The sequence below is a fragment of the Garra rufa genome, chromosome 20, assembly GCF_049309525.1.
Source record: "Garra rufa chromosome 20, GarRuf1.0, whole genome shotgun sequence".
NCBI classification, from domain to species: domain Eukaryota; kingdom Metazoa; phylum Chordata; class Actinopteri; order Cypriniformes; family Cyprinidae; genus Garra; species Garra rufa.
Window position 1 is genome coordinate 20,589,185 of NC_133380.1, and position 27,904 is coordinate 20,617,088.

Genomic DNA, 27,904 nt, shown 5'->3' on the forward strand with positions numbered 1-27,904 from the left:
ACTATGTCTGACATTAAAAAACAAAACATGCTTAAACACACACACATGCACACTACTCAGTTATATTATCATGATGCTAAACACACACCAATAATGTTGAAAAATCAGTGTTGAATAAAAAGCTTTCGAAATCAATTATTTTGTCATAATCCCTGTTGCATAATGTTACATCTCACCCTGGTGGAGATCATAATGTCACATCTCGCCCCAGGGTATGTTACAACTAACCCAGAATATTGGGTGAATTGAACATTTCACTCCTTGTGTTTGAAACTAAACCATTCATTTTTTGTTTGTGCTGCAAAGATAAAAGCTATACCATTTAATGGCAGACACTTTAGAGTCACATTTTGAATGCACTGGGTTAAAATAACTTCAAGACACAGACAGAAATGTCAAAAATGTTACAACCATCCCCAGTCTCCCCTATATTTAGTATATTGCGTACATTTATTCATCTTTTTTTTGCTTTCCCTCAAATACCTAGAGCTAACTTCCAAAGTACTAATTATTTTAATGCCGTTTTGACCTCAAGTGGTGTTACAATGCAATCTAGCAGGTTTTGTGACACATACATACTTTTCGCAAACCAAAAATGAAAGAAAAAACAAAAACAAAAAAACATATACCCACACACCAGAATCCTATTTTGTCTTTTAGTCAGAATCTGCATTTTTCATAAATGTCTGTAAAACTCTGTGGACTTTACAATGATTTAATAAAATTCAATATTACAGATGTTGAAAAGCTCTTTCAAGACAGTTTCTCAATAAGTACGTAATAATGATAGATTAACATACTGGAGAGGCTTTGCCTTTGTTCCTGTTATATGAGATAAGAGCAATGCTGTTAAACAATTTTACTGCAAAATGCACTTTATATAAATGTTTACGTGTTTACAGACTTTACTTTTTTTTTTTTTTTTTTTTACAGACTCTAGACGTGTTACAGACTTTTAACTGCTAATGCATAATGGACAATCAAAATTGTTAAAAACATGACAACAATATTCTAAACTCTTTTTACCACTACAATGACATAAAATGTTTTTAAATCAAATTTCCTCACTAATTTTAATTATATTTTTAATAAATCAAGAGAAAAAAAGAAAACTAAATTCAGCACATGGACACATTGAAGATTTGTATTGGTTCATGCATTGGTTATTGCTATATTACATACATAATGTGCTTGCAAAGTTAAGACTTTTGACATTTTTAGTTAACACAGTGCATCAGAGGATTAAACACGATTGCAAAAATATACCGTGTAACGAGGCGTGAGGATACTGTAAGTCAAATAGGGTTGTGCAGGAACCCTGTGAACTATGGATGCAGTTGCACGCGTGCCCTCTATGGCCAGTCACGCTGGCAGAGGTGTGGCGCCTTTTCACGCTTTCAACACAGACGCTTCAAAACACGGGGCCATCTTGGGGGAAGACAGCCCGCTGTGAAGTTGACCGAATAGCCGCTACAAGCTTTATAACCTACACATAATAGCTAAGAGTGCCTCTAGATATACCCAAGAGCGATTTGCGCATAAATCAACGATTGTTTTTCAACTTCACAGGGCCCTTTTCTCGATGACAGACCGACTCTGACCGCGCTCCGCCAGAATCAACTGACGTTTCCTATGTCCCGCCTCCACGCACTGAGACAGCCAATGGGGGCTGCGCAAAAATCCGGCGTAATGACGTTTCCGCTTCTGCGCGCATGCGCAATGTCATTTTGTCTAAAGCTCCTCACTGTTCACATCGAAGATGGCGGCAGGCTTTGACCTGCTATATAAGGATTTCTGTATTAAAAGAGTGGGAAAGAAACTTTTTACCGACACTTCAGGTTGTATTAGATTAGAAGTTTCCACATCTTGTCACAATAAGTTTGAGGTAAGCGCCCAGGCAGCCGGAAAATCACCCCGTTGACTCCGGGAAAAGAGGCAATTCAACTAGCTAATGTTGACATTCTGCGAGCTCTCGTACATATGAACATAATGAAAGCTGCTGCTCTTCAAGTGTGTTAGATGATAATTTCTCCCAAGAGCATTGTTACTAGTGGACTTGAGGTGACACGGGCGCTTGTCAAATCTGTATTGACATTGTGACACGAGACTCCCCTGCACTCACGCTTGTTCCTTCGAAAAGCAACTGGAGGGAAAAAAGCGGATGAAAACCCAAACTTCCTGGACTGATGTGCCAGAGGCACAGATGGAAGACAGCTAAGGCGATCCAGTGTCTCTTAATGCTATGGTAACTACTTTGATCGGGACGTCCACAGTGCAAACTTTGAACGGAGGCAATGCAATGGATCCGCACACTGAAAGCGGCACTCCAGTGTCCAGTGGCCCATCATCATCCTCAGACGACGCTTCAACTTCTGTCCCAGTTGTTAATAACGGGCCCGGGGTGGCGAAAGGACACGGAAACGTCACGGTCGCCCCAAGCCCAAACACAGTGATACAGTCTTCGTACGGTAATCCTCCAGCGGCAGCATCCGCGGCACCAAGTGCAGGACCCTCAGTGACAGTTGTCAGGCCATCTATGCAAACTGCTGGAATAGGTTTAACTATTAACGGGAGTAATAATAACACCATCGTTTCGGCGACTGCAGCCAATGTAGCGACCCCGGGAATAACTACTACTACAACAACTACTACTACTTCTGCTACTACAGCGACCCCTCTTTTGATGAACCAGACTCCTGCTTCTGTCTCAGCGAGCAAGTCCGAGGTTACTAAAACTATCATCCAGCCCGCCGGCACCATGACTCTCGGCCCTGGAGTGGCCAAGGGGGCTGTTTTGCAGGGGGTTGCGAGAACCGCAGCTCCGGTAACTGTTGCAGCAGCAGCGGGATCGAGCCCTGCAATCAGGGCCATTGCGCCACAGGTGTTAGCGCCCCGACTCCCTCAGAGCACCCCGGGTCAGAACATACAGAACATCCAACTACCTCCAGGTACTCACACTAGCACTCCCCTTAAGTGTGGGAACACTGATGTGAATTTGTGCATTAGAGGAAGCTGTAGAGATTTTAACAGCCATCTGTGATCTCGTGTGCGCGCGTGTTGTGATGCGCGCTACACTGGAAACGTAGTGCATAGAGCTCATACAACAGCAGAGCAGTTCAAGTTCCTGAAATATGTATAAAGTGTAGTTCTCCCTAGAATTTCACGTCCCCATAACTTTCTTTACTGTGCACCGCACAAAAGGATATGTCAGGCAGAATGACAGCTTCATTTAATTTTACTGTATGGGAAAAAGAGTTGCATTTTGCTAAACATCTCCTTTTGTGTTCATAAAAAAACCCTACAGGTTTGGAACAACATAAGATCGAGGAAATGATAGCATAACTTACTTTTTTAAAGTATAACTTAGAAAGCATGTTGATATATCATTTTCCAAGTCAGTCTTAAAATCAACTAATTTATCAGTAGAGTTTAAATTTGGCCTTTTTTAGTGCTTGCAAATATGTGACCCTGGACCACAAAACCAGTCATAAGGTTAAATTTTACAAAACTGAGATATATACATCATATGAAAGCTCAATAAATAAGCTTTCTATTGATGTATGGTTTGTTAGGATAGGACAATATTTGAAAATCTGAAATCTAAGGGTGCAAAAAATCTAAATATTGAGAAAAACACCTTTAAAGTTGTCCAAATTAAGTTCTTAGCAATGCATATTACTAATCAAAAATTACATTTTGATAGGTTTACAGTAGGAAATTTACAAAAAATCTTCATGGAACATGATCTTTACTTAATTTCCTAATGATTTTTGACATAAAAGAAAAATCAATAATTTTGACCCATACAATGTATTTTTGGCTATTGCTACAAATATACCCCAGCGACTTAAGACTGGTTTTGTGGTCCAGGGTCACATATGAGTTCTTTCCTTAAAAATTTAGATTCTTCTATTTACTTTCAGTGCTTTTACAATAACTTTAATTTGCTAATATATACTGGTTTCACTTCCTTCTTTCCGCTACCTTTCTTCTCCTTTATGGAGCGGTTATACTTTACTTTGAGTGACAAAAAGTTCTTTAGAAAAATACTCTGTAGCATCTTTTTTTTTTTTTTTAACATAACAAATAAAAACAAATCTAATGTGTAAAAATATGCAATCCTTCTATGGCTCACATGTCTTGATGTGATATGAATTTGCAAAGTAAAATAGACAGAACTAGCAAAATGTGAATGTTCTTTGTATGAGCCTTCGTTTCCAGCCTTCAGCATTCACATATGAATGAAAGTCAATGAAATGACAAGTGTACAGTGACCAGACTTTTACTGAGTGAGTTTAGTTTTCAGACAACTTCAGCCAGCACTGGTATTTGCTTCAGGAAATGCACATGAAGTTATTGTTTTTCCAGTGATTTTTCTTTTGACTGTGTGCTGTGGTCATTCTGACAAGCCTGTTGTCTGGCTGGACAGAATACTTGACAGATTTCTCTACGAGAGGCCATCTGGATTCTCCGACCAACAGTTTCTGTTCGGAACACATCCGTTGGTTCACACGGTAACGGAGACGGAGTGTGTAGGGTTCTCAGTGTGCTCTGCAAATATAGGCCACCAACTGTGTGCTTTATTCTTCGTGCCTCTAAGCAGGGCACGGTTGCCAGACTTGACTCCAGTCAGATCAATAGGAAAGCTCACTAATGAATAACAATTTACATGGGAAGTGATGTCAGCCTTTTCTATATGTGTGATGCTTGTGTGCGCAGGTATGGTGTTGGTGCGTAGTGACAGTGGTCAGTTACTGATGATCCCTCAGCAGATGTTGGCACAGATGCAGGCCCAGTCTCAGGCCGCCCGCCCTGCTGCCCCCACCAGCACCGCCCCTGGGCAGATTACCTCTGCACAGGTAATGCCTTCTGACTGCCCCGAACTGTATCGACATCAGCAGTACATATTTTAGAATGACTGTGGAATAATAAATACATTTATGGTTATATAGACTTCTTGTGTTATATTATATTCTGATATTTTTGGTAGAACCAGTTTTGGAAAAGGCAGAAAAAATTCAGTTCAGATTTTTTACATGCTTTGTCAGATGTTTTACTCACTCCACCACAAATATGATTAATATCTATTTTAAACAACTTTAGAGCCGTATGATTTCCACAATGTGGAAAACGCAGACAGAATCCAGTCATACATTTTTTGCATGAATAAAGTAAATGTAGCTCAGTACAATGACATAAAATGAGATATGGACTAATGTCTGCAAATATTAATTAGCAAAAAGATAATTTAAATGTGAATTCTGCGTGTCTCTGTGTGAATTAATGACGCAGACGCATGGTTTTGTTGTGCACATACTGAACTGTGTGTGCTGCTCGCTGTGTTTTTGGTTTCTGCTGCCTCAATAAATAAGCATATGAACTCAAACATAATCTCTTGAACTGCTCTGAGAGTCACTTCATGAGCATTTTACCATTTCTTTTGAGAAAAATCTATCGTCATATCATATACAAACAGAAACTGAAGTATTCACAGCAACCCGTAAAATAAAAATTTGGTTTAACTTAAAGAAACTGCAACAGAAATATATTACTTAATGTAATGATAGCACTACTACGAATACATTTATTATTAAAGCATAATTTACCAGATAATAATTATTTACCAGAATTTATTTGCCACAAAAATGTAAATACACAACACAATATTTCTGGAAAAAAATAAAAATAAAAAATAATATAATATCAAATTAATTTTTATAAAATCTATTATTATACAAATTTTATATACTGTTAATATAGACATTATTGTTTATTGTTAAAATGTAACAAAACCTTTAAAATGAAATCCAGAAAATGAATGGAAAACACTGAATTTCATAGGGCTTTAAAATGTAATTTTTATTAAACTTTTAATAAATTCCTGTTCTGTAAATTTCATGATTTCAATGAATTGGACATGTTTTTTGATTAAAATATATTTTTAATTTAACCAATAAAACAGTGGTAAAAATGCAGTCCAGAAAAATGTATTAATTATTTTCTTTTTTAAATGAATGCTTCTGTTTAGCAAGCATGCATAAAATTGTTACAAGTGAAAGCATAGACATTATTAATGTTACAAAAGATTTCTCTTTCAAATAAAAATATGTTTGTCTTACATGACAAGTATTTATCAAGGTTTTCACAAAATTCTGAGCAGCGCAACTTGTTTTCAACATTGATAATAATATGTTAATATTAATAAATGTTTCTTGAGCACCACATCAGAATGTAGAATGATTTCTGAAGGATCATGTGATCTGATAATGTAGTAATGCTGCTAAAAATTCAGCTTTACTATCATAGGAATACATTTTGTTTTTAAATATATAAAAAAATACTTTACATTGTAATATTTTCTCACAATTTTTTTTTACTGTACTTTGAACAAATAAATGCAATCTTGGTAGCATAAGAGACTTCTTTAATAAACTTTCAAATAGTAGTGTAACTATATTGTAAAATTAAATTAAATTAAATTAAAACAGATAATGTACACTACCAGTCAAAAGTTTTTGAACAGTAAGATTTTTAATGTTTTTTTAAAGTCTCTTCTGCTCATCAGACCTCCAGTTATTTGATACAAAGTACAGCAAAAACAGTAAAATTGTGAAATATTTTTACCATTAAAAATAACAGCTTTCTATTTGAATATATTCTAAAATGTAATTTATTCCTGTGATCAAAGCTAAACTTTTTACTCCAGGCTTTAGTGGCACATGATCCTTCAGAAATCATTTTAATATGCGGATTTGCTGTTCAAGAAACATTTATTATTATTAATATTATCTATATTTAAAACAGTTGATTTTTTTTTTCAGGATCCTTTGTTGAATAGAAAGATCCAAAGATCAGCATTTATCTGAAATAAAAAGCTTTTGTAACATTATACACTACTCCATTCAAAAGCTTGGAGTCAGTATAGTTGCTATTATTAAATGCTATTTTTCTGAACTTTCTATTCATCAAAGAAACCTGAAAAAATTCTGCTCAGCTGTTTTCAACATAATAATAACAATACTAAATGTTTTTTGAGGAGCAGATCACAGGAATAAATTACATTGTAAAATATATTATAATAAACAAGTTATTTTAAATAGTAAAAATATTTCAGAATTTTGCTGTTTTTGCTGTACTTCGGATAAAATAAATGCAGGCTTGGTGAGCAGAAGAGAGTTCTTTAAAAAAAAACATAAATGTAACTTTCTCATTAAATGAGATTTGAAATTCATTAGGTCACATTAATACAATGTTTAAAGGCATAAAATGTAGCAACACAGCACATGTGAATGTTTTGTCAACTAGCAAATCTCTCACACTAGCCCTGGAAAATCAGACCATCTTTATTGTTAAGCCATAAGATGATTAAGTTTGCTATTAACTAACTGGTTCTGTTCTTTTTTTAAATTATTTAATGCATTTCCCATGTCAGCATTTGCTCATTGATGTCTATCTGATATTGCAGGCACCTGGAACTCCTCTAATGGCCCGACAGGTGACTCCCACCACCATCATAAAGCAGAGCTCTCCTACAGCCAGCAGCACGGCCACTACCACACTCCAGAGACCACCTGTACAGGTAGCTCTAAAAGGAACATCACGTACAAACAGCCCTTTTGGAAATGACAGGAATCAAGTGTGTTTCTGAGGTGGTTGTTATCTTCTCTCTGGTGTGTCAGCAGGCCTCCTCTGTGGGTGCAGTGCTGTCAGTGCAGGCAGGAACCGCCCAGAGGACTGTGACTGCTGCCACGGGGACCAACGTCTCCTCGGCAACGGTGAGAGGCTGCGCTAACTTAGCAGTCACACAAAGACACTGGTTCACAACTGAAGAAACAGTCATGAGCGTTTAGCTTAATGCTTAGGGTCTGTAAACTGACCTGGTTATGTATGTTTTAACAGCTGGCGATAATGAGTTAAAGAGATTTCCAAGTGCACACCGAGATGAAGTAACTGTTCTCAGAGTGGGAATCCCCTGATATCCCTGTTTGATGCAAGGCTCATGCTATTAAATCTTAACCTGAACATTTGTATGCATCTGAGGTACAGATGCAAGATTACCTTAAGCTGCTGCAGAGTAAAACTACGCTGTGCTAATGCAGTCACTTTTCTTTTTTATAGGAGACGATGGAGAATGTAAAGAAATGTAGGAACTTCTTGTCCACGCTGATAAAGCTTGCCACTAGCGGTAAGCAGTCATCAGAGACTGTCGCCAACGTTAAAGAGCTGGTCAAGAACCTGCTGGTGAGTTTTTAGAGGCTGAGTGTGTTTGCTTGTTTTTTTTTTTTCTTAAGTGATGGTATGTAGAAATTTAATCAAACAGATTTACTTTGTCACTTTATTAAATGGGTTTTTCATAGCTTGCAGTGGGGTCCAAGTCTGTGACTATTCATGAAAATGCTTTTATTTTATTCACTACTGTTCAAAAGAGAGATTTTTTTTAAAGGTCAAAAGTTTTATGAATTATTCTATGAATTTTCATCAGCTATTACTTCAGTCTTCATTGTCACACGATCCTTCAGAAATCATTGTAATATGCTGATTTATTATCAGTGTTGGAAACAGTTGTGCTGCTTAACATTTTTTTTGGAACCTGTTATCAATTTAACACATCCTTGCTGAATAGAAGTATTCATTTATTTCAAAGAAAGAAGGAAAAAAATACTGTCCCCAAATGATTTTGTGTATATTGTTACAAAAGATGTTTTTAATAATTGGTGTTTAATTTGTTTTAATCACCAGAATCCTGAAAAAAGTATCACAGGTTCCAAAAAAAGCAGCACAACTGTTTCCAACATTGATAATAAATCAAGTTATTAGAATGATTTCTGAAGGATCATGTGACGCTGAAGACTGAGGTAATGATGCTGAAAATTTAGCTTTGCATCACAGAAATAAATTCTGTTCGAAAGTATAGTAAAATATAAAACCACTATTTTAAATTGCAATACTATTTCACAATAGTACTGTGTTCTCTGTATTTTTAATCAAACAGTGTATGTACAATATTATTATCATTGTGAAATATTACAATTGCAAATCACCATTTTTTATATTTTAATCTATGTTAAAATGTAATTTATTCCCGTGTAATTACTCCAGTTTTTAGTGTCACATGATCCTTTAAATATTATTCTAATATGCTGATTTGCTCAAGACATATTTATTATTATTATCAATGCTGAAAATAGTTGTGCTACTTAATGTATTGGTAAAAAAACATACTTTTTTCTTTCATTTTTAAGCAAAAAACAAAAAAACTATTATATTATTAACTATTTTATTAAAAGTGTAAATTAAAATGAAAAATTTGTTAAAAATTTCTGGATAATTTATTATACTTGAGCTTGAACTCATGAAGTTGGAAAAAAAGCCTTAAAATATTCTTAACACATAACTTTGTTTTTTTAATACATATTTTAAAATGGTCTCAGACTTTTGAACCCACTGAACCTCTAAATATTTAAAAATGTCCCTATGTGTGATTTTTGGTGTTTGTCCCCTTAGGAAGGGACAATTGAAGCAGAGGAGTTCACCAGCAGGCTCTACAAAGAGCTCAACTCCTCTCCTCAGCCTTACCTAGTGCCTTTCCTTAAGGTAAAGATCTCAAATGCAACTAAATTCATGTAAATCAGTTTTCTTGTGTAGCTGTATCACAGGTACAGGAACCAGGTAATTATATTGTAATTAACATTAATTAAATGAATAGATATCCTAAGTGTCTACAAATTGGAGGGAAGATCATGTAAAAGCAAACTAGGATTAAGTTAATGCGCAATATTTATTTAGCAAGATTGTATCTTATTTGGACCACTAAACAAATCATAAGGGTTAATTTTTCTAAATTGAGATTTATACATCATCTTAAAAAAAAACTGAATAAATAATCTTTCCATTGATGTATGTATAGGACAGTATTCGGCCGAGATACAACTATTTGAAATTCTGGAATCTGAGGGTGCAAAAAAATCGAAATATTAAGAAAATCTCCTTTAGATCAAGTTATTTGCAATGCATATTACTAATAAAAAATTAAGTTTTGATATATTTACGGTAGGAAATGTACAAAATATCTTCATGGAACATGATCTTTACTTAATATCCTAATGATTTTTGGATAAAAATTGATAATTTTGACCCATACAATGTATTTTTGGCCATGGCTACAAATATACCCCTGCTACTTAAAGGTTGTATCAGCGATTTCTAGCCTGAAACATAAAGTGTCAAATTCAGCTGACCTTTCATCACGATCCGCTCGCTGCCTGCCCCATAAATTGTCTGTGAAAAAAACGCGTCTCTCTGGTCAGCCTAGGGTCCAAGATATGCCAAAAAAACAATCGGCACTACCAACCTTTCCACAGATAAACAAACAGTGTTCCAACCAATCAGCGTCAGGGGTTTGGTGTTGTGGACTTTCGCTCCGCCTCCCTCACATCCCTGCACCAGTAAGAAAGTCCACAACACCAAACCCCTGACGCTGATTGGTTGGAACACTGTTTGTTTATCTGTGGAATAGTTGATAGCGCCGATTGTTTTTTTGGCATATCTCGGACCCTAGGCTGACCAGAGAGACGCGTTTTTTTCACAGACAATTTATGGGGCAGGCAGCGAGCGGATCGTGAAGAAAGGTCAGCTGAAATTGACACTTTATGTTTTAGGCTAGAAATCGCTGATACAACCTTTAAGACTGGTTTTGTGGTCCAGGGTGACAAATGACAATTAATATATATAATCAGGGCAGTCCTATTTCCCACAATGAATCCCTCCTTTTCTATGTGTTCCCTCAGAGGAGTCTTCCAGCTCTAAGACAGCTCACTCCTGACTCCACGGCCTTCATTCAGCAGAGCCAGGCCCTCCAGGCGTCCGCTGTGGTGCTGACTAGCACCAACACCGCTGGTGCCACCGCCACAGCCCCTCGCACGCTCATCCAGCCTGCCCTCAGCAACTCCAGCCAGACTGCCTCTCTGGTAAACACAGATCTACATGCATAATTTACCTGATGTGTTGTTTAGTGAAGTGCAAGGACACTGTTGGGATTATTAATGCTAACAGCACATTACATGTAGAATGAGGTGTTTAGTCTTAATTTACACTGAGCTAAATGATTGCAGTTTAATTGCTTTAGTACATAGTTTAAATGATGTTGAATGGTAATGCCTGTATTTGCCTTGTGGCAAAGTAAAAAAAAATCACTGTCAGCTTTGTCAATTAATACAAAGGAAAACATCATATGCATATTATTATAACTGATGTTTCTAACACATCGGTGTGGAATGTCACTCATGGTTAATGTGTACTTAAAGGGAACCCCGGGTATTAAGACTTGTATGACTTAATATAACGAAAATGATTTAAAAAGGTGGTACTCAGTAAGGTATTGGTGCTACCTGTCCCTATTTTTTACCGCAATACAACTCTTAATATAAAATACTGATATGATGCCACATTGCGTTGCTTTTGGATGTCATATTCAAACGAAGAGCAACAAGAGAAGCAATATAAGTCTTCACTGCTTTTGTAGCGATAAAAGGAGGAGAAAACAATGGGAAGATGTCTGTGGATAAATTAAACTTTCTAAAGACCTGCGTCTTTGTTCTCTCCACTTCAGCCCTAATGCCTTTGAGGCTTTTAGTAGACCACAGCTACTGAAAGAGCTTACAAACAGCAGAGACAAGAAATGCTAGATGCCATTCTGGCAGGATGTAAACATGCCAACGCTTGTCATGACGCCACAGCCACTGAAGGAGTTTCTCAGCGTGGATTTCACTCGAAATCCAGGGGCGTTTATACTTTTTGTGGGAAAAAATCGACGGTACGGCATTTGGTTTAAGCCTTCGCTTATATCCATCACCACCTGTAAGCTCTTTTAGTAGCTGTGGCCATAGTATCATTATTTTATTTTTCGAGTTGTGTTGCGGAAAAATAGCAACAGATAGTCCAAAAATATGTATAAAACATGTAAAGTAAAATGTTTCCCATATCGTTCTAATTCTAGAATTGCATTCAATGTGATTGTTCAGGTATTGCATCCTCCACAGCAGGGGGCAATAGTGAAGCCCCCTCAGGTTACCCTGACAACCACTCCCATGGTGACGCTCAGGGGTCAACCCCACAGCCACATAGTGGTGGGTCAGCCTCAGGTGCAGCTCAAACAGATCCAGACAGGTGAGTGTCTGTCAGATCCATTAATGTCTGTTTTGTGTTTCATAGTATAATGACACAAAACATAACCTTGTCTTTCTCTCTCTCTGTTTCTCTTTCAGTCGCTGTGAAGCAGGGTGTCGTGAGTAGCTCTAAACTGGCTCCGGGCTCTGTGTCTGTAGCGTTAGCTCAGAAGAATAAAACAAAGGATGGTGCTGGAGGAACTTTCAGGTTTGTGTTATGTTCATTTAACTTTACTAATGCCATGTAAAAAAAAAAACTAAAAAAACTAAATAAAAGCAACCCACAAGACATTGTGCACAACATGAGTAATCCAGTAGTAGTTTCGCTAAACTGATTGTGATGAAAAGATGTTGCATTTTCATCAAGTTTAATTAATTTCAGGTTGTATGCAGTAGTAACAGTGTAATATGAATTTTACCAGTGTTTTTTGTGTGTGTTAATTGTATTATTATAGTATTTATTATTTTTAATTAGCTATTATTTTTGTATTTTTTTTTTATATTCCTTTTTAAGTTTTAGTAATAGTAATGTGGTTTTGTCAGCTTATTTATTTATTTATTTTTTTATTTATTTTAGAAATATTTCTGTTTAGCTTTATTTTATTCTAGTTTTAGTTATTTTGGTATTTCAACTTAAATTTATTTTCAGTTAGTTGTAAAGCCAACATTTATACTTTTTTTTACATTTTAAAAATTTAGGTTTGTTTAAATATTTGTATTAATATTTATATTTTGTATTTATAATTAATATTATTACAGTTTTTTTTCAATTAATATAATTTCTATTGAACAACACTGTACTAAACAAATAAATAATTAATTATGAAAAATGCATAATTTATCTTTTAGGAGTTTTAAGTGCAACATTATATTTATTTAAAATATATTATCTTCACACAATACTTACAAATATATTATTATTACACTGCCGTTCAAAGGTTTGGGATAAGTAAAATTTTTTATGTTCTTTTACTAATACTGCTAATACTTTTTATTCAGAAAGGGTGTGTTAAATTGATTTAAAAAAGTGATGGCAAATACTTGCATTATTAGAAAAAAAAAATCGGCATATTAAATTGATTTCTGAAGGATCACGTGACACTGAAGACTGGAGTAATGGCTGATGAAAATTCAGCTTTGCATTACAGGAATAAATTATATTTTAAAATATATTAAAATAGAAAACCATTATTTTAAACTGTAATAATATTTCACAATATTACAGTTTTTTCTGTATTTTTGATCAAGTAAATACAGCCCGGATAGGTATAAGAGAATTCTTCAAAAAAACATTCAAAATCTTACTGATCCCAAACTTTTGAACAGCAATGTATACATTTTTATGTGCTAGAAAGTTTGGTAAATTTCTACACATTTCTGTACATTCTTGTATGTCTAAATCTGTACAGGGATGATGACGACATTAACGACGTGGCCTCAATGGCAGGCGTTAATCTTTCGGAGGAGAGTGCACGTATCCTGGCCACCAACTCTGAACTGGTTGGCGCTGTGACGCGGTCTTGTAAAGATGAAGCTTTCCTCTCCGCCAGCATGCTACAGCACAAGATACTAGAGATAGGTGAGACTTCTATGTTTAATTGTAATAAAATTCACTGTTTAACCAGAGCTAATAGTTGTTGTCCTGTATTTGGTCAGGCCAAAGGTTTGGAGTCACAGAGCTGGGTCCCGAGGTCGTTAACATCGTCTCACACGCCACTCAACAGAGACTGCAAAACCTTCTAGAAAAGGTCTCATTGATCGCCCAGCAAAAGAACATGACCTACAAGGCAAGTCTGCTGACACTGTTGGGCTAGCTCATTAAAGTATGCTGATGGTAACACATTTTTAGATTTCTTTACCACACTTTGTTAAACCCTGGATATGTTTCCTTTATGTTAGAATTGGAAGAACGGATCCAGAGGCTGGTTTCGGTCTCAAAAGCGCTCCAACTTTGGGTGCCAGCTTTTGTTTTGAGCCTGTAAGGCTGTGTGTAATGTTAATGATGTGTGTGCAGGAGGATAGTCGGTACGAGCAGGTGGAGGATGTTCGCTCTCAGTTGAAGTTCTTTGAGCAACTTGACCAGTTGGAGAAACAGAAGAAAGAGGAACAGGAGAGAGAAATTTTAATGAAGGCAGCTAAGGTTAGTAAACCACCTCTACTCTAGCCATACTGACACACAGCTTTAATACTACCATTGGCCAGAGGTTCTGATCATCGATTTAGGTTAAGAACTCTTCTAATAAAAAATTTGTCTCTCACACTGCAGTGGATTTGATTTTTATGAGGGCTGTCGATGCTTGCGATTCATTACCCATTTTTAAATAAGATACATCATGACTCAGTGCATAACAATATATGAATTCTAATATGATATTGAGCATAAAACAAGAGAGTTTATTCTGCAGTATTTTTTCAGTATTTTTTGTTTCACTTCACGTTTGTCCAGTACCACATCTCACAGAAACGGCTCTAAGTGGACTGAATTTCAAAGCTGATGCTTATTTAGACACTCTATATTTGTTCACATTTCTTATGTCATGGTTCGATTGCTTTGTTAGTGTGCTAGTGCTAGTTAATGCTAGTGTGAACAAGTCCTGGGTGATTTTTCTCGATTTTCTTGAATAATTCGAATGTAATGTTTTGCCATGATTGTATTTTTTTAGAAATCGAGGAATCGCGATTTTGAATAGAAATATTACCAAGTGTTCGAATTTAGACACTTTGACAATATGCCAGTGATACCACTCATGTGTAAAGAAGATGGGAGTGAACTTCTTTTAACCTGAGCACCGCATTTTTATAATGCTGTTTTTTTAATGCATGAGACGATGCAAGAGACTCGAGTGCAACAGTCAAACACGTCCATGTTTACATAGAAAAAACAGCGCAATCAAATAAAAAACCTGTAAAGAACTATTACTGTATGTCTGATATTTCATTTTTGCATCATGGTGACAAGCTGAAAGCTGCTGTTCATTGTTTTTACAGAACATTTATAGTTAATAATAGTCTACTGGTGTTTACTTTCAGTCGTTTTGAATTACCTTGACTTTAGATTTTTTTTTTTTAAAGCATTTTCTCTATTATTTGTGAACACATAATATGTACAAGACAAGTTTGTACAAGATGCAGTTCTAGTTCATGCATCTTTCTTAATGTTGTAGTTTCATTTTCAATTTGACTAGATAAAAATTGTAAAAATATATATTTTTTTGCCATATCGCCTAACCCTACTGTGAACGCTGCCATCCAAACCCTGGAGACTGCTAAAAAGATAGGTCTCAGTCTGCTTCCAAACAAACTGTGGTGCGTTGTGAATGAAATATGAACACAACATGGACTAAATACTTCTAAACATACAAAAAACAGCAAGTAATAACTAGATGCAACGCTATACAACATAATTTTACGAAGGGAACAAGCAGTTTGTCCAAAACAAAATGAGCAGAGGGCAAACGTGAAGCAACGAGGAGGTAAAGTGCCTTTTATATGCTCTTTGTGATTTTGCAAGTGGTGAAAATAAAATTATATACATGCAACGAGCACACTTGGTCCAGCAGACGCCATTTGGTGTATTCGACTTAAAGCCATGCTGAGCAGACCGATTGGTGAATGGGTACATTGAAGTCATACACATACAGCGCCACAAAAGTACCGTCACAAAATATACATCATTCAATCCGACCAACCAGGTTGTGAACGTATCACTATGCCTTTAGGTTCGTTATCTCTAGGTTCGCTGTCATGGCAGTGTAACTGCTAAGTGGGCAAGGACCAAATTTATCATTTTCCTTTTTGGTCCAGACCAAATGAACCAAACGAACCGAACTACAAGTGTGAAGACACTCTAAAGGCCTTTTTCGCACTGAGCGCGATGTAAAAACGCGAGGCGAATCGCCAACGAATGGTGCTTTCACACTGAGTGCGAACCTATTGTTCGCCTTCTGCTAATTCACTCCTGCACGCTAGGTGGCGTCGACCAACAATGCATTTTTCCTTAGATATGTATCTTGGATTTTACATCGTCCGCTGCTCAATATACAGCATTAACTTAAGATCAATAAAGTCTGGTTCTACACCAGAAACACAAACTATCTATAATGCTTACAAGAAAACATATATTACTGCGTCTGCTTCATCCATGTAATGGCAGCCATCTTCCTTGACTATTACGCCGGAATGGAAGTGTAGTTCCTAATCTTATCGCCCTAGAAAATCGCAGCTTTACATTTTATTAGTACACGATATAACTACAGAAGAGTCAAGTTTTAAATAGGACAAATATCGAAACTCGTTGGTCATTTTTGAATGCGATGCTATTGGTCTAATAGGATTCAATGATCTATGCTAAGCTATGCTAAAAGTGATATCGCCAGAACAGGAGAACGGCTGAATGGATTTCAAAATGGTAAAACTCAACTTATTAACTCAGGGGGAGTTGGAGAATGAGCCTATTTCCAAAAAAAGTGGAGTGTTCCTTTAAACCATCATCGGCTGCTTATAATAACTTCTGATTGTGATCTGTAGTTGATTTTGATTCTATAATAGGCAGACATGAGAATGACATCTAGAGAAAGAACACTCATGCACGTGAAATAAAACAAAGTGTTCTCCTCCAGATCGCATAATTCAGTGGAGAATTAATAGAAATTATATTTAGAACATGTGAGAATAGACTTCCGGTATGGCGTTGGAACGTGTGGCAGCGTAGATTGAGAGCTCCCAGACAAACGCATTTTACTCCCCGAATTTAACCTGATATACTTATTGAAATTGACGAACAAACATGGAGGGGGATAAGCAACGAAAGGCTAGAAGTAAATTATCTCAAAAACCTGAGAAAAATGGGAAACAAACAACGGAAAACGAAAACACTGCTGGTGAGCACGAGGCCGAAGAATCCTCTCAAGCGTGTATCGGTGCTTTATACGCTGAAATTAAAGCTATCCGATCGGACGTGAAGACGGAATTAAACAACTTCCACGAGACGCTTCTTACAGAAATGAAAACTGACTTGACAAACTTCAGAGCGGATATCAACCTTAAACTGGATGAAATCACCACAGATCTGAAAGACGCGATGGGTAGATTGGAGGAGGCCGAACAGAGAGTGATGGACTTAGAGGACTGGAGCACCGAAGCTAAGAAAGTGCTATGTCAAACCCTTGAAATCCAACAAAAAATGCAGACAAAACTGACAGATATCGAAGCAAGATCTCGGCGAAACAATATACGTTTACACGGAATCCCGGAGGAGGCTGAAGGGAACAACATACAGGAGTTTATTGAAAGTTTCATCAAGACGGAATTATCCCTGCCCGATACCAAATTTGGGATACAGCGCTGTCACAGGGCGCTCGGCCCCAAGCCACCGCCGAATGCTAATCCAAGATTTGTTGTGATTTACTTTCTGGAATATAAAACCAAAGAATTGGTGCTTCGTTCGGCTTGGAGAAAAAAGGAAGTTCACCTGAATGGTAAACGAGTGTACTTTGACCAAGATTACCCCGCGGAAACCCAGAAGATGAGGAGGGCATTCGCTCCAATCAGGAAACTTCTCAAAGAAAAGGGTCTCCGTTTTCAGACACCACCTCCGGCTAAACTTCGCGTATTTTTTGAAGATGGTCCAGTTGTTTACAACAGCGTAACGGAAGCGATGGAGGATCTGCAAAAGAAAGGAGTGACTACGGCCAGCATCAGAGAGGATCACACCACCGCATCGGCATCCATTGAGAAGCTGAGTAAAATCTCCTGGGAGACAACGGACGCAAAGCAGCGGCGCGGCCGAGAGACACATTTGGAGAAAGCGCGGAAAAGGCTCCAGGATTTCCGTCGGGACATTGGAGATACTGAATGACTTTCTCTCAGGGTAAAATCAGTTAATATTATTTGTTACACCTACTATTAAAACTACCAAAATTATATATAATAAGGACAATATTCATTCAAAAGCTCTAAACCTCTATACGATTTGAGTTATGTCAAAAATAATTTTGCTTCATGGGCTGATTTAAGTTCTAGCCTAATAGATTTATAAATGGGGAAAAAAAAAAAATTGTCTGGGAGTTCCTGGAAGAATTACGTTCCACTAAGTGCACTGATTTATAATATCGGTTTGCACTGGGGAGGCCCTTCGTTAACAGAAGATTTTCCTTTCCAAACAGAAGTTACTTTGGAAGAAACTTTGATTATGGAAGTTACTGTTGTTTTTACATTTTATTTTTTCCTGTTCTGTACTAAGTGTTATAATGTAATGATCATCCAGGGCTTACAGTTTGATAATGTACATGACGATACATGTAGCACCAAGAATATAGAATAATATCACTTAATGTTAACGGGTTACAAAATCCCATCAAGAGAGGTAAACTCATAGCGAAGATGAAAAGAGAGAACCAACATATACTTTTTTGGCAGGAAACTCATCTGGTACAATCTGAACATGAAAAATTAAAAAGGTTAGGATTTAGAAATACATTTTACTCGTCATATAATAAGGGACATGCTAGAGGAGTCAAATAATGTGACCTTCCAGGCTACCAACCAAATTGCTGATAAAGAAGGACGTTACATTCTGGTGAAAGGGATCCTTGATTCGAGAGAAGTAACATTGTTTAACATTTACAGACCACCAGGACAGGATAAAATACTAATTAAGAAAATATTTGACCTAATAAATTCAGAAGTTTTGGGCACTCTTATTTGTGGGGGGGGGGGGGACTCTTCAAATCCAACAAAGAAGATAAATTCTGAATCGCTGTTTGTTAAGCGGATGCTAAAGGCCGCAGGCCTGTTGGATATATGGAGGGAACTCCACCCATCCAGTAGACAGTTCACTTTCTTCTCCCATCCTCACAAGGTCTACTCTAGGGTTGATTATTTTTTCATGTCTCACTCAGAGAGGCACAGAATTATAGATTGTGAAATAGGAGTTAAAGATGTTTCTGATCATGCAGGACTGTATTTGAGACTTCATCTTGATGTTCAACCCAAAAACACTATTTGGAGATTAAACACTAGTTTTCTAAATGATCGCCAATGTAAAGAATACATTAAAAAGGAAATTAAGGACTACATTGAGTTTAATAATAATGAGGATATGTCACCATGTGTTATATGGGAGACGCTGCCAAAGCAGTGCTGAGAGGAAAGCTCATAAAATGGGCGTAGAGGGAAAAAAAACATAAACAGATGTTAATGAATGTCTTAACAAATAAATTAAAGATACTGGAACAGAAACACATCGAATTAAATAACCCTGAATTACTAGATGAAATAAAAATAACAAAACAACAAGTAAATAAGATTTTTGACAAACAAGTGGAGATTAAACTCAAATATGTTAAACAGAACTATTATGAGAGTGGTCCCAGAGCTAAAAGAATGTTAGCTTGGAAACTTCGTAAACAACAAACAGAAAGGTCAACTTTTAAAATCAAGGATCCGGAAACCAATGTAATGTGTTATAAACCAGAAGAAATATCACAATCTTTTGAAAATTGTTATAAGAAACTATACTGTCAGCCAGAAACAGCGGATCCCTCAATTATAAAAAGTTTTTTGGAATCTCTAGATTTACCATCAGTAGAAGTGAAACAAAACAAATTGGTAACACAAGAAATTACAGAAACAGAAATTGATAGTGCAATATCTAACTTGAAAACAAACAAAGTACCAGGAGGGGATGGATACCCAGCAGAGTGGTATAAAACCTTTAAGGAATTACTGAAACCCATGCTTCTAAAATGTTTTAACCATATTCTTAAAGGAGGGGAAACTCCAGTTTCCTGGAAACAAGCTATTATATCCGTAATACCAAAGGCTGGAAAAGATAGGACAGAATGCGGCTCATACAGACCTATTTCAGTTTTAAATATAGATTACAGAATATACGCATCAATAATAGCAAAAAGATTAGAAAATATAGTTCCTGAATTAATTGATACTGACCAAACAGGATTTGTTAAAAATAGGCAGACACACGATAATGTAAGACGTGCTTTATTTTTACTTGAGAACATGAGTAAAAATAATTACAAATCTTTGGCAATTAGCCTTGATGCTGAAAAAGCTTTCGATTCAGTGCGATGGGAGTATTTGTACCTGGTACTGGAACGCTTCGGCTTTAATAAAGAAGTTATAGGAAGTCTCAAACCGCTATATCATTTACCAACAGCCCAGATTAAAATAAATGGTAACGTCTACAGCTCATTTACACTGGAGCGGGGATGTCGTCAGGGATGCCCCTTAAGTCCCACGCTTTTTGCTCTATTTATAGAGCCATTAGCCCAGGCTATTAGAGAACATATGGAAATTCTAGGCATTCCAATGGAAAAAACAGAACATAAAATATGTCTGTATGCAGACGACGTTCTTGTGACTATTTCCGACCCAGATTCTAGTTTACCTAAACTTATGTCTTGCCTTGAACAATTTGGTTGGTATTCGGGATATAAACTAAATTTACACAAGACTCAATGCCTTTCTTTTAATTATTTACCACAGGAAAACATACGTAACAAATATAATTTTAAGTGGAAAGCAAAGAATATTAAATATCTGGGGATTATTATACCAAAAAATTTGACTAAAATGTATACAACTAATTACGGCCCTATGACAAAGGAGATAAAAGCAGACCTGGATAGTTGGACACCCCTACCTTTAAGTTTATATAACCGAATAGAAATTATAAGGATGAATGTTCTACCGCGACTGCTGTTTCTTTTCCAATCTCTACCTATAGAAATACCAAAAAAACAATTTAATGATTGGAATCAAATGATTTCGAGATTTATATGGAAAAATCTGAAACCCAGAGTGAGACTTAAAACACTACAGTTAACACAGGAAAGGGGAGGACTGTCTCTTCCGTGTTTGGAGGATTATTATAAAGCAGCACAACTAAAACATCTAGTTAGCTGGTGCATTGATGATTATGATGCAAAATGGAAAGAAATAGAATTTAATCAGTTGGACTTCCCTCTTCCTTGTTTATTAGGGGACAAAAGCACTTTGATTAAGCACTCCAACAAATTAAGCACTTGGACACTGGTTCCTCTTAATATTTGGTTTAAAGAATGCAAAACCCTAAAGTTGGAGAGACATGCACAGCTGTTAAGATGGGTGGCATATGATAGAGACTTTAAACCCTCTCAGATGGACGCACGGTTTAAACAATGGATTTGGAACGGTATTACTTCATACTGTACAATCTCATCTAAGGTTTAGATAGCTTCCAATATCTCATTGATACATATAACTTAGAGAAACAGGATTTCTATAGATATTTACAGCTTAGAACTCACTTTAATAAAAATATAAAAAATAAGGAGGGAATTGATCTGAGTCTCATTAACATTTTTGTTGCTGCATATAAAGGTAGTATTCATAAGAAACTAGTATCAAGAATATATGCATGCATACAGTCTGCCAAGTCTCTCTCTACCTTATATGTTAAAGAGAAATGGGAGAAGGAGGCGAATATATTTCTTTCAGAAGAAGATTGGACAAATATTTGTAAAACACAACATACTACCTCTAGTTCTGGTCAATGGAGAGAATTCTCATGAAAAAATATGATTAGATTCTTTATTACTCCAAAAAGGAAATACTCACAGAATGGTAATTTAGATTCCGCACGCTGCTGGAGACGATGTAACAATTTTATGGCTGATTATTATCATATATTCTGGAATTGCCTAGCAATCCAATCTTATTGGTTAATGGTGGTCACTGAAATGGAATCAATACTGGGTTTTGAGATTGATCATAGCTTTGGTACTATATACTTAGGAAACATACAGACTGATTTTAATGCACAAGACAAATATCTTCTCAGATACTATTAGTTGCTAGTAAAAAAGCAATAACCAAGAAATGGTTGGAAGAGATTCCACCAACAAAGGATGAGTGGATAGCAATTGTGGATAATATGTTTGAAATGGAGAAACTCACCTTCTCCTTGAGACTAAACATGGATACATTTTATAAAAATTGGTCAAAATGGTTTACATATAAGAAAACAGATAATAAATAATTTGCTAGGAAATGCTTTGCAATGAGTTTGAACCCCCTCCCCTTATTTATATTTACTTATATTTTTTATTATATATATTTTTTAATTTTATATTTATATATATTTTTTTATATTTTATAATTTTTATTTTATTTTTTTTCTCTCAATATATGTATATTATATGTGTGAAATATTTTGTTTGGACCGTCCATTGCAGATTTTAAAGGACTAAATCATATGGACTTGAGGGAACCTCTGTTGGTGTTTATGCTTATAATACTACTGTATTATTTTTTGCGGGCGGGGTGGGGGGCTGATGGGAGAGTAACCTGTACTATAAAAGACGACTGTATAAGAAGAATGTAAGAGTTGTATGTGATGCCTCTGGTGATCTGTTTGTTCCGTTTTGTTAAAACGAATAAAAAAAAATAAAGTTTGAAAAAAAAAAAAAGAACGTGAGAATAACCATCTGTTCTCAGATGCAATGTTAACAAGAGCGCATCCTCTTCTCTCCCGGAATACTCTTTTTCTGTATTTGTTTACACTGGTTTTTGAAACAGCGCGACCACCCCCCATCCTTTTGTGGAACAGCAGCTGCTCTGGGCACGTGACGTTATGCTCAAATCTTATTGGACGGCCGTGTTTTCGCTTTGCAAAACTGAAAAGATTCGTCGGACTGGTTAAAAAAATATTCGCTTTTCCGTGCTCAGTGTGGAAAGGCCTTTAGCCTACTTTAACTAATGTAGTTGACTAATGTTAACTAGTGAACTTTATTGTGAAGTGTTGCCCAAATAATAATAAAAAATTAATGATGCTGAAAATTCAGCTTCAACATCACAGGAATAAATTACATTTTAAAATAGGAAACATTAGATTCTGATAAAATTTCACAATATTAGTTTTTGTTGTATTTTTTGATCAAATAAATGCAACCTTGGTAAGCATAAGAGAGTAAGTGTACATTATTAAAAGTACATCATTTGTGTGTAACTTCTTTTTGTGAGAGTAAAGAGCACTTTTATGAATTTACCTTTGTCTTCAGTCATAATTATTCATTCTTCTCTTAAACTGGGATTTGAAAAAAAACAACAACAACATGAAATTAATCGATTAAATATTGTAACTGATTGACAGCCTTAATTTTTCCATATTTATTTGATTCCAGCAGATGTGTCTGTGTTTTGACTGTTGATCCTCTCTAATCGCTATTTATGTTTTGCAGTCACGCTCGCGGCAAGAGGACCCCGAGCAGCTGCGGCTGAAACAGAAGGCCAAAGAGGTAAGATGGCACACTTGAGATGTTTATCTTGTCAGAGGACCATTGTGTTTGATTATGGGTCAGAGCTGATGTGTGTGTGTGTGTGTGTGTGTGTGTGTGTGGCTACAGATGCAGCAGCAGGAATTGGCTCAGATTCGACAGAGAGATGCCAACTTGACGGCGTTGGCGGCTATCGGACCCAGAAAGAAAAGAAAACTGGATTCTCCTTCACTTGGGAATGACGCAGAGGTACCAAACATCTCTCCCTCGCCTTGGCAGTCTGTTGCTGCCCTCCTCCTCATCTCCTTCTTTCCCTCTTTGCGCCCTCTTTAAATCATTTAGCACCTGTTGGGCAGGTTTGAGATGTCAGGTTGTGCCTCAAGGGTCTGAGTTTGTCACAAATGGCAGACTGGACAGTCTGAAGGCATAGTCACACACAACCATTTTCAGCAATTTTTTTACACAATTTTAGGTATATATTCATGTATCATTCTATTTATTTTTATTTTATGTTATTTATATGTTTTTGTTATATTATTGTTCACATTTTGCAGAGAAAAATGACAAATTTAAAAGTGTAGTAAAAATAATCCTATGTGTTATTTATTTTATTTCAGTTTATTTAGATTTTTATATTAATATGCAATATATTATCATAATTTTTCAGAAAAATAATTGTAGTAAATATTCTACTTAAATAATGTTATTTTGTATTATCAAACACATTTTCATATATATATATATTCAAATAGAAAGCAGTTATTTTAAATAGTAAAAATATTTTACAATATTACTGCTTTTGCTGTATTTTGGGTCAAATAAATGCAGGCATGGTGAGCAGAAAAAACCCTTAAAAATCGTACTATATATATATACGTAATATATATTCACAAATTCGAGAGAAAAAAAAAAATATATATATATATATTTTTTTTTTCTCTCTCGAATTTGTGAATATATATTGTAAGGAAAAAAAAATATATAATATATATATTTACATATTTATATATACATTTTATATATACACATTTTATACATGTGTACATTTATTATTCACATATATACATTTGCCTTACAATATATATTCACAAATTTGAGAGAAATTTGAAAAATATTTTAACATTTTATATATATTAAAAAAGGATATATATATATATATATATATATATATATATATATATATATATATATATATATAATTTTTTTTATATTTTTCAAATTTCTCTCAAATTTGTGAATATATATATACATTTCCTTATAATATATATTCACAAATTTGAGAGAAATTTGAAAAATATTTTAAAAATTTTATGTCATGTTATTTGTTTTTATTAGTTTACATATATTTATATAACAATATACAATATATTCACTTTTCTAAATTTTTTTTAAATCATTTTTTATGTAATGTTTATGTTAAATTATTTTATCAGTCATGCACAATTCTAAAAAGATATTTTTTTATTATAATTATGTTGTTTTTATTTTTATTTTATATTACCGTTTACATTTTCCAGAGAAAACAAACTTGTTTTGGTGCAAGAAATATATTTTTTGTAATTTATTTATTATTATTTGTGTACTATTTATGTCATATTATATTATCATTCATACATTTAAAAAAAAAAAAACTTCACAATTGAGAATTGAGATCACAATATAGTTCTATATCATGTTACTTTTTTTTATTTTATAATAGTTTATATTTATATTACATTAATATTATATTACAATATAGTATAATTCACTTTTTTCAGAGAAAAAATATTTGATATTGTTTATTGAAATGTTTATATTAAATTATATTATTCATATTTAAAAAAACAATTCTAGAAATATTTTTAAAATAATAATTCCATTTTATGATATTTATTTTTATTTAATATTATAATATATGTTCATTTACATTTTTCAGAGGAAAAAAACTGACTAGTTTTATTGAAAGAAATATTTTTTTGTAAATTATTTCTTATTATTTGTGTACTATATGTCACAAATAAATTAAATAAACTTTCAGAAAATTACTTTTCACAATTTTAATAAATATATAATTCTATATCATGTTATTTATTTTTATTTTATATTAGTTTATATATTTATATTACATTAATATTATATTACAATATAGTGTCATTCACTTTTTTCAGAGAAAAATATTTGATTAGATTTATTTAAATTATCATTTATATATATATATATATATATATATATATATATATATATTCTAGAAAAAATTATAATTCCATATTGTTTATTTTATATTACAGTATATGTTTGTTTACATTTTTCAGAGAAAAAAACTTTTTTCGGTGCAAGAATTTCTTTGTAATTTATTTGTTACTATTTGTGTACTATTAATGTCATATTATAAATATAATTATATATCATGTTATTTTTCATATTAGTTTATATATTTATTCAATTTTATTATTAAATTAATATTATAAAAAAATATATTTGGTGCAAGAAGTATTTTTAGTAATTTATGTCTTACTATTTGTGTACTATTTAAGTTTTAGAAAAGAACTTCACAGTTTGAAAATATTTTAAATATATAATTGTATATCATGTTATTTTTTATTATTTTATATTAGTTTATATATTTATATTACAATAATATTATATTACAAAATAGTATCATTCACTTTTTTTCTGTGAAAAATATTTTATATGGCTTTATGTAATGTTTACAGTATATTATATTATAATATAATAATTCCATTCATATTTAAAAAGCAATTCTAGAAAAAAATTATAATTCCATATTGTTTTTTATTTTATATTACAATATATTTTCGTTTACATTTTTCAGAGAATAAAAAAGATTAATTTTAGTGCAAGAATTTTTTTTGTAATTTATTTCTTACTATTTGTGTACTATTAATGTCATATTATATTATTCATAAATCTTAGAAAATAACTTTTTTGAAAATATTTTAAATATGTAATTCTATATCATGTTTATTTTATTTTTTATTATTTCATATTAGTTTATATATTTATATTACATTCTTATTTTATTACAAAATAGTATCATTCACTTTTTCTGTGAAAAATATTTTATATGGCTTTATGTAATGTTTACAGTATATTATATTATACTATACTATCAATCATATTTAGATAGCAATTCTAGAAAAAAATATGATTCCATATTGTTTTTTAATCCATATTACATTATATTTTTGTTAAAATGTTTCTGAAAAAAAAAAAGACTAATTTTGGTGCAAGAAATATTTTTTTAAACTGACTCATTTTGGTGCAAGAAATATATATATATATATATATATATATATTTTTTGTAATTTATTTCTTACTGTTTGCGTCTTACTGTTTATCATTCATAAATTTGAGAACATAACTTAAAATAGGATATAAATATAATTCTAAATCAAAATATTTTTTATATTAATTGATATGTTTGTTAAATTAATATTATAAAAATATTTGGTGCAAGATATTTTTTGTTATTATTATTTTATCGTGTTATTTCTGTATTTGTTAAATAAATATAAAAATATTTGATATTATCAAATTACCAAATTATATAATTCCATATGCTATTTATTTTTATTTTATATTATATATTAATATATTTTCGTCTAACTTTTTTTTTGGTAAAATTAAATTCCATTTATTTTATTTTATTCCTGAGAGCGTTCACTATTAGATTATTCCTACTTGTTCAATCTACCAACATCAGTATTAAAATATTAGTTGAAACAGATTGCCATTGTGGTCTAAGTTCATGTGTGTGTGTTAACAGGGCTCAGGTTTGTGCGCGAGTGCATCCGGGGGCTTAAATGCAGGAGCGTCGAGGCAGTACACTCGCCAGCGCATCACGCGTGTAAACCTCAGGGATCTGCTCTTCTGTCTAGAGAACGAGAGAAGCACCAGCCACTCACAACTGCTCTACCGAGCCCTTCTCAAATAGCAGATAGCCTACGTCCTTCACTTATTTCTGTCTTTAGGGCTCCCTCCCTCATTCATTCTTTCTGTCTTTTTTGCTGTTATTATCATTCTTTGTCATTCCCTTTTCGTCTTTCTTTATCGCTCTTTCTCACTTTCTGTCACTGTCTCACATACTCACAAATACAGTTTCCTTTTTTCGAGCTGACTCGCGCTCTTCTCTTTTTCACTTTCTATTGGTTTTCTTTGTCTTTTAATTTGCCTTGTTTTTAGCTTCCCCTTTTGGATTTTACTCTTCAAAAATTGTGTTAAAAGAAAATTGCAATTATATATCATGTTTTTCATAGAAGGTGGCTTTGTAATGTGCAAATTACCTATGTAAAAAAAAGAATTCACAGTGGAACTACCCATTCATTTTATATTTGTGTTTTTATAAAGATGTTTTAAGAAATAAAAGTGGACAAAGTTTCTATAAAAACACTGGTGGTGTGGTTTGATTATAGAAGAGGTAAAATGCTACAATGATTCATTTGAACAAATGTGACCCTGGACTAC

General features: G+C 34.0%; 1 protein-coding gene across 2 annotated transcripts; it reads left to right on the plus strand.

Moving 5' to 3' along the window:
- Positions 1 to 27,805, plus strand: taf4a (TAF4A RNA polymerase II, TATA box binding protein (TBP)-associated factor). 2 transcript variants are annotated; one of them, XM_073825630.1, is made up of 15 exons: positions 1 to 2,948; positions 4,720 to 4,859; positions 7,466 to 7,579; positions 7,680 to 7,775; positions 8,119 to 8,241; positions 9,505 to 9,594; positions 10,788 to 10,967; positions 12,021 to 12,165; positions 12,264 to 12,372; positions 13,574 to 13,743; positions 13,821 to 13,951; positions 14,179 to 14,304; positions 23,405 to 23,461; positions 23,570 to 23,689; positions 27,207 to 27,805. In XM_073825630.1, the coding sequence occupies exons 1-15, from the start codon at positions 2,243 to 2,245 to the stop codon at positions 27,372 to 27,374; spliced, it is 2,475 nt and encodes an 824-aa protein (XP_073681731.1). In that variant the 5' UTR covers positions 1 to 2,242; the 3' UTR covers positions 27,375 to 27,805. The 2 variants fall into 2 exon arrangements, with proteins under 2 accessions (XP_073681731.1, XP_073681732.1); XM_073825631.1 differs by having other exon boundaries at positions 7,683 to 7,775.
- The last annotated feature ends 99 nt before the right edge of the window (positions 27,806 to 27,904 follow it).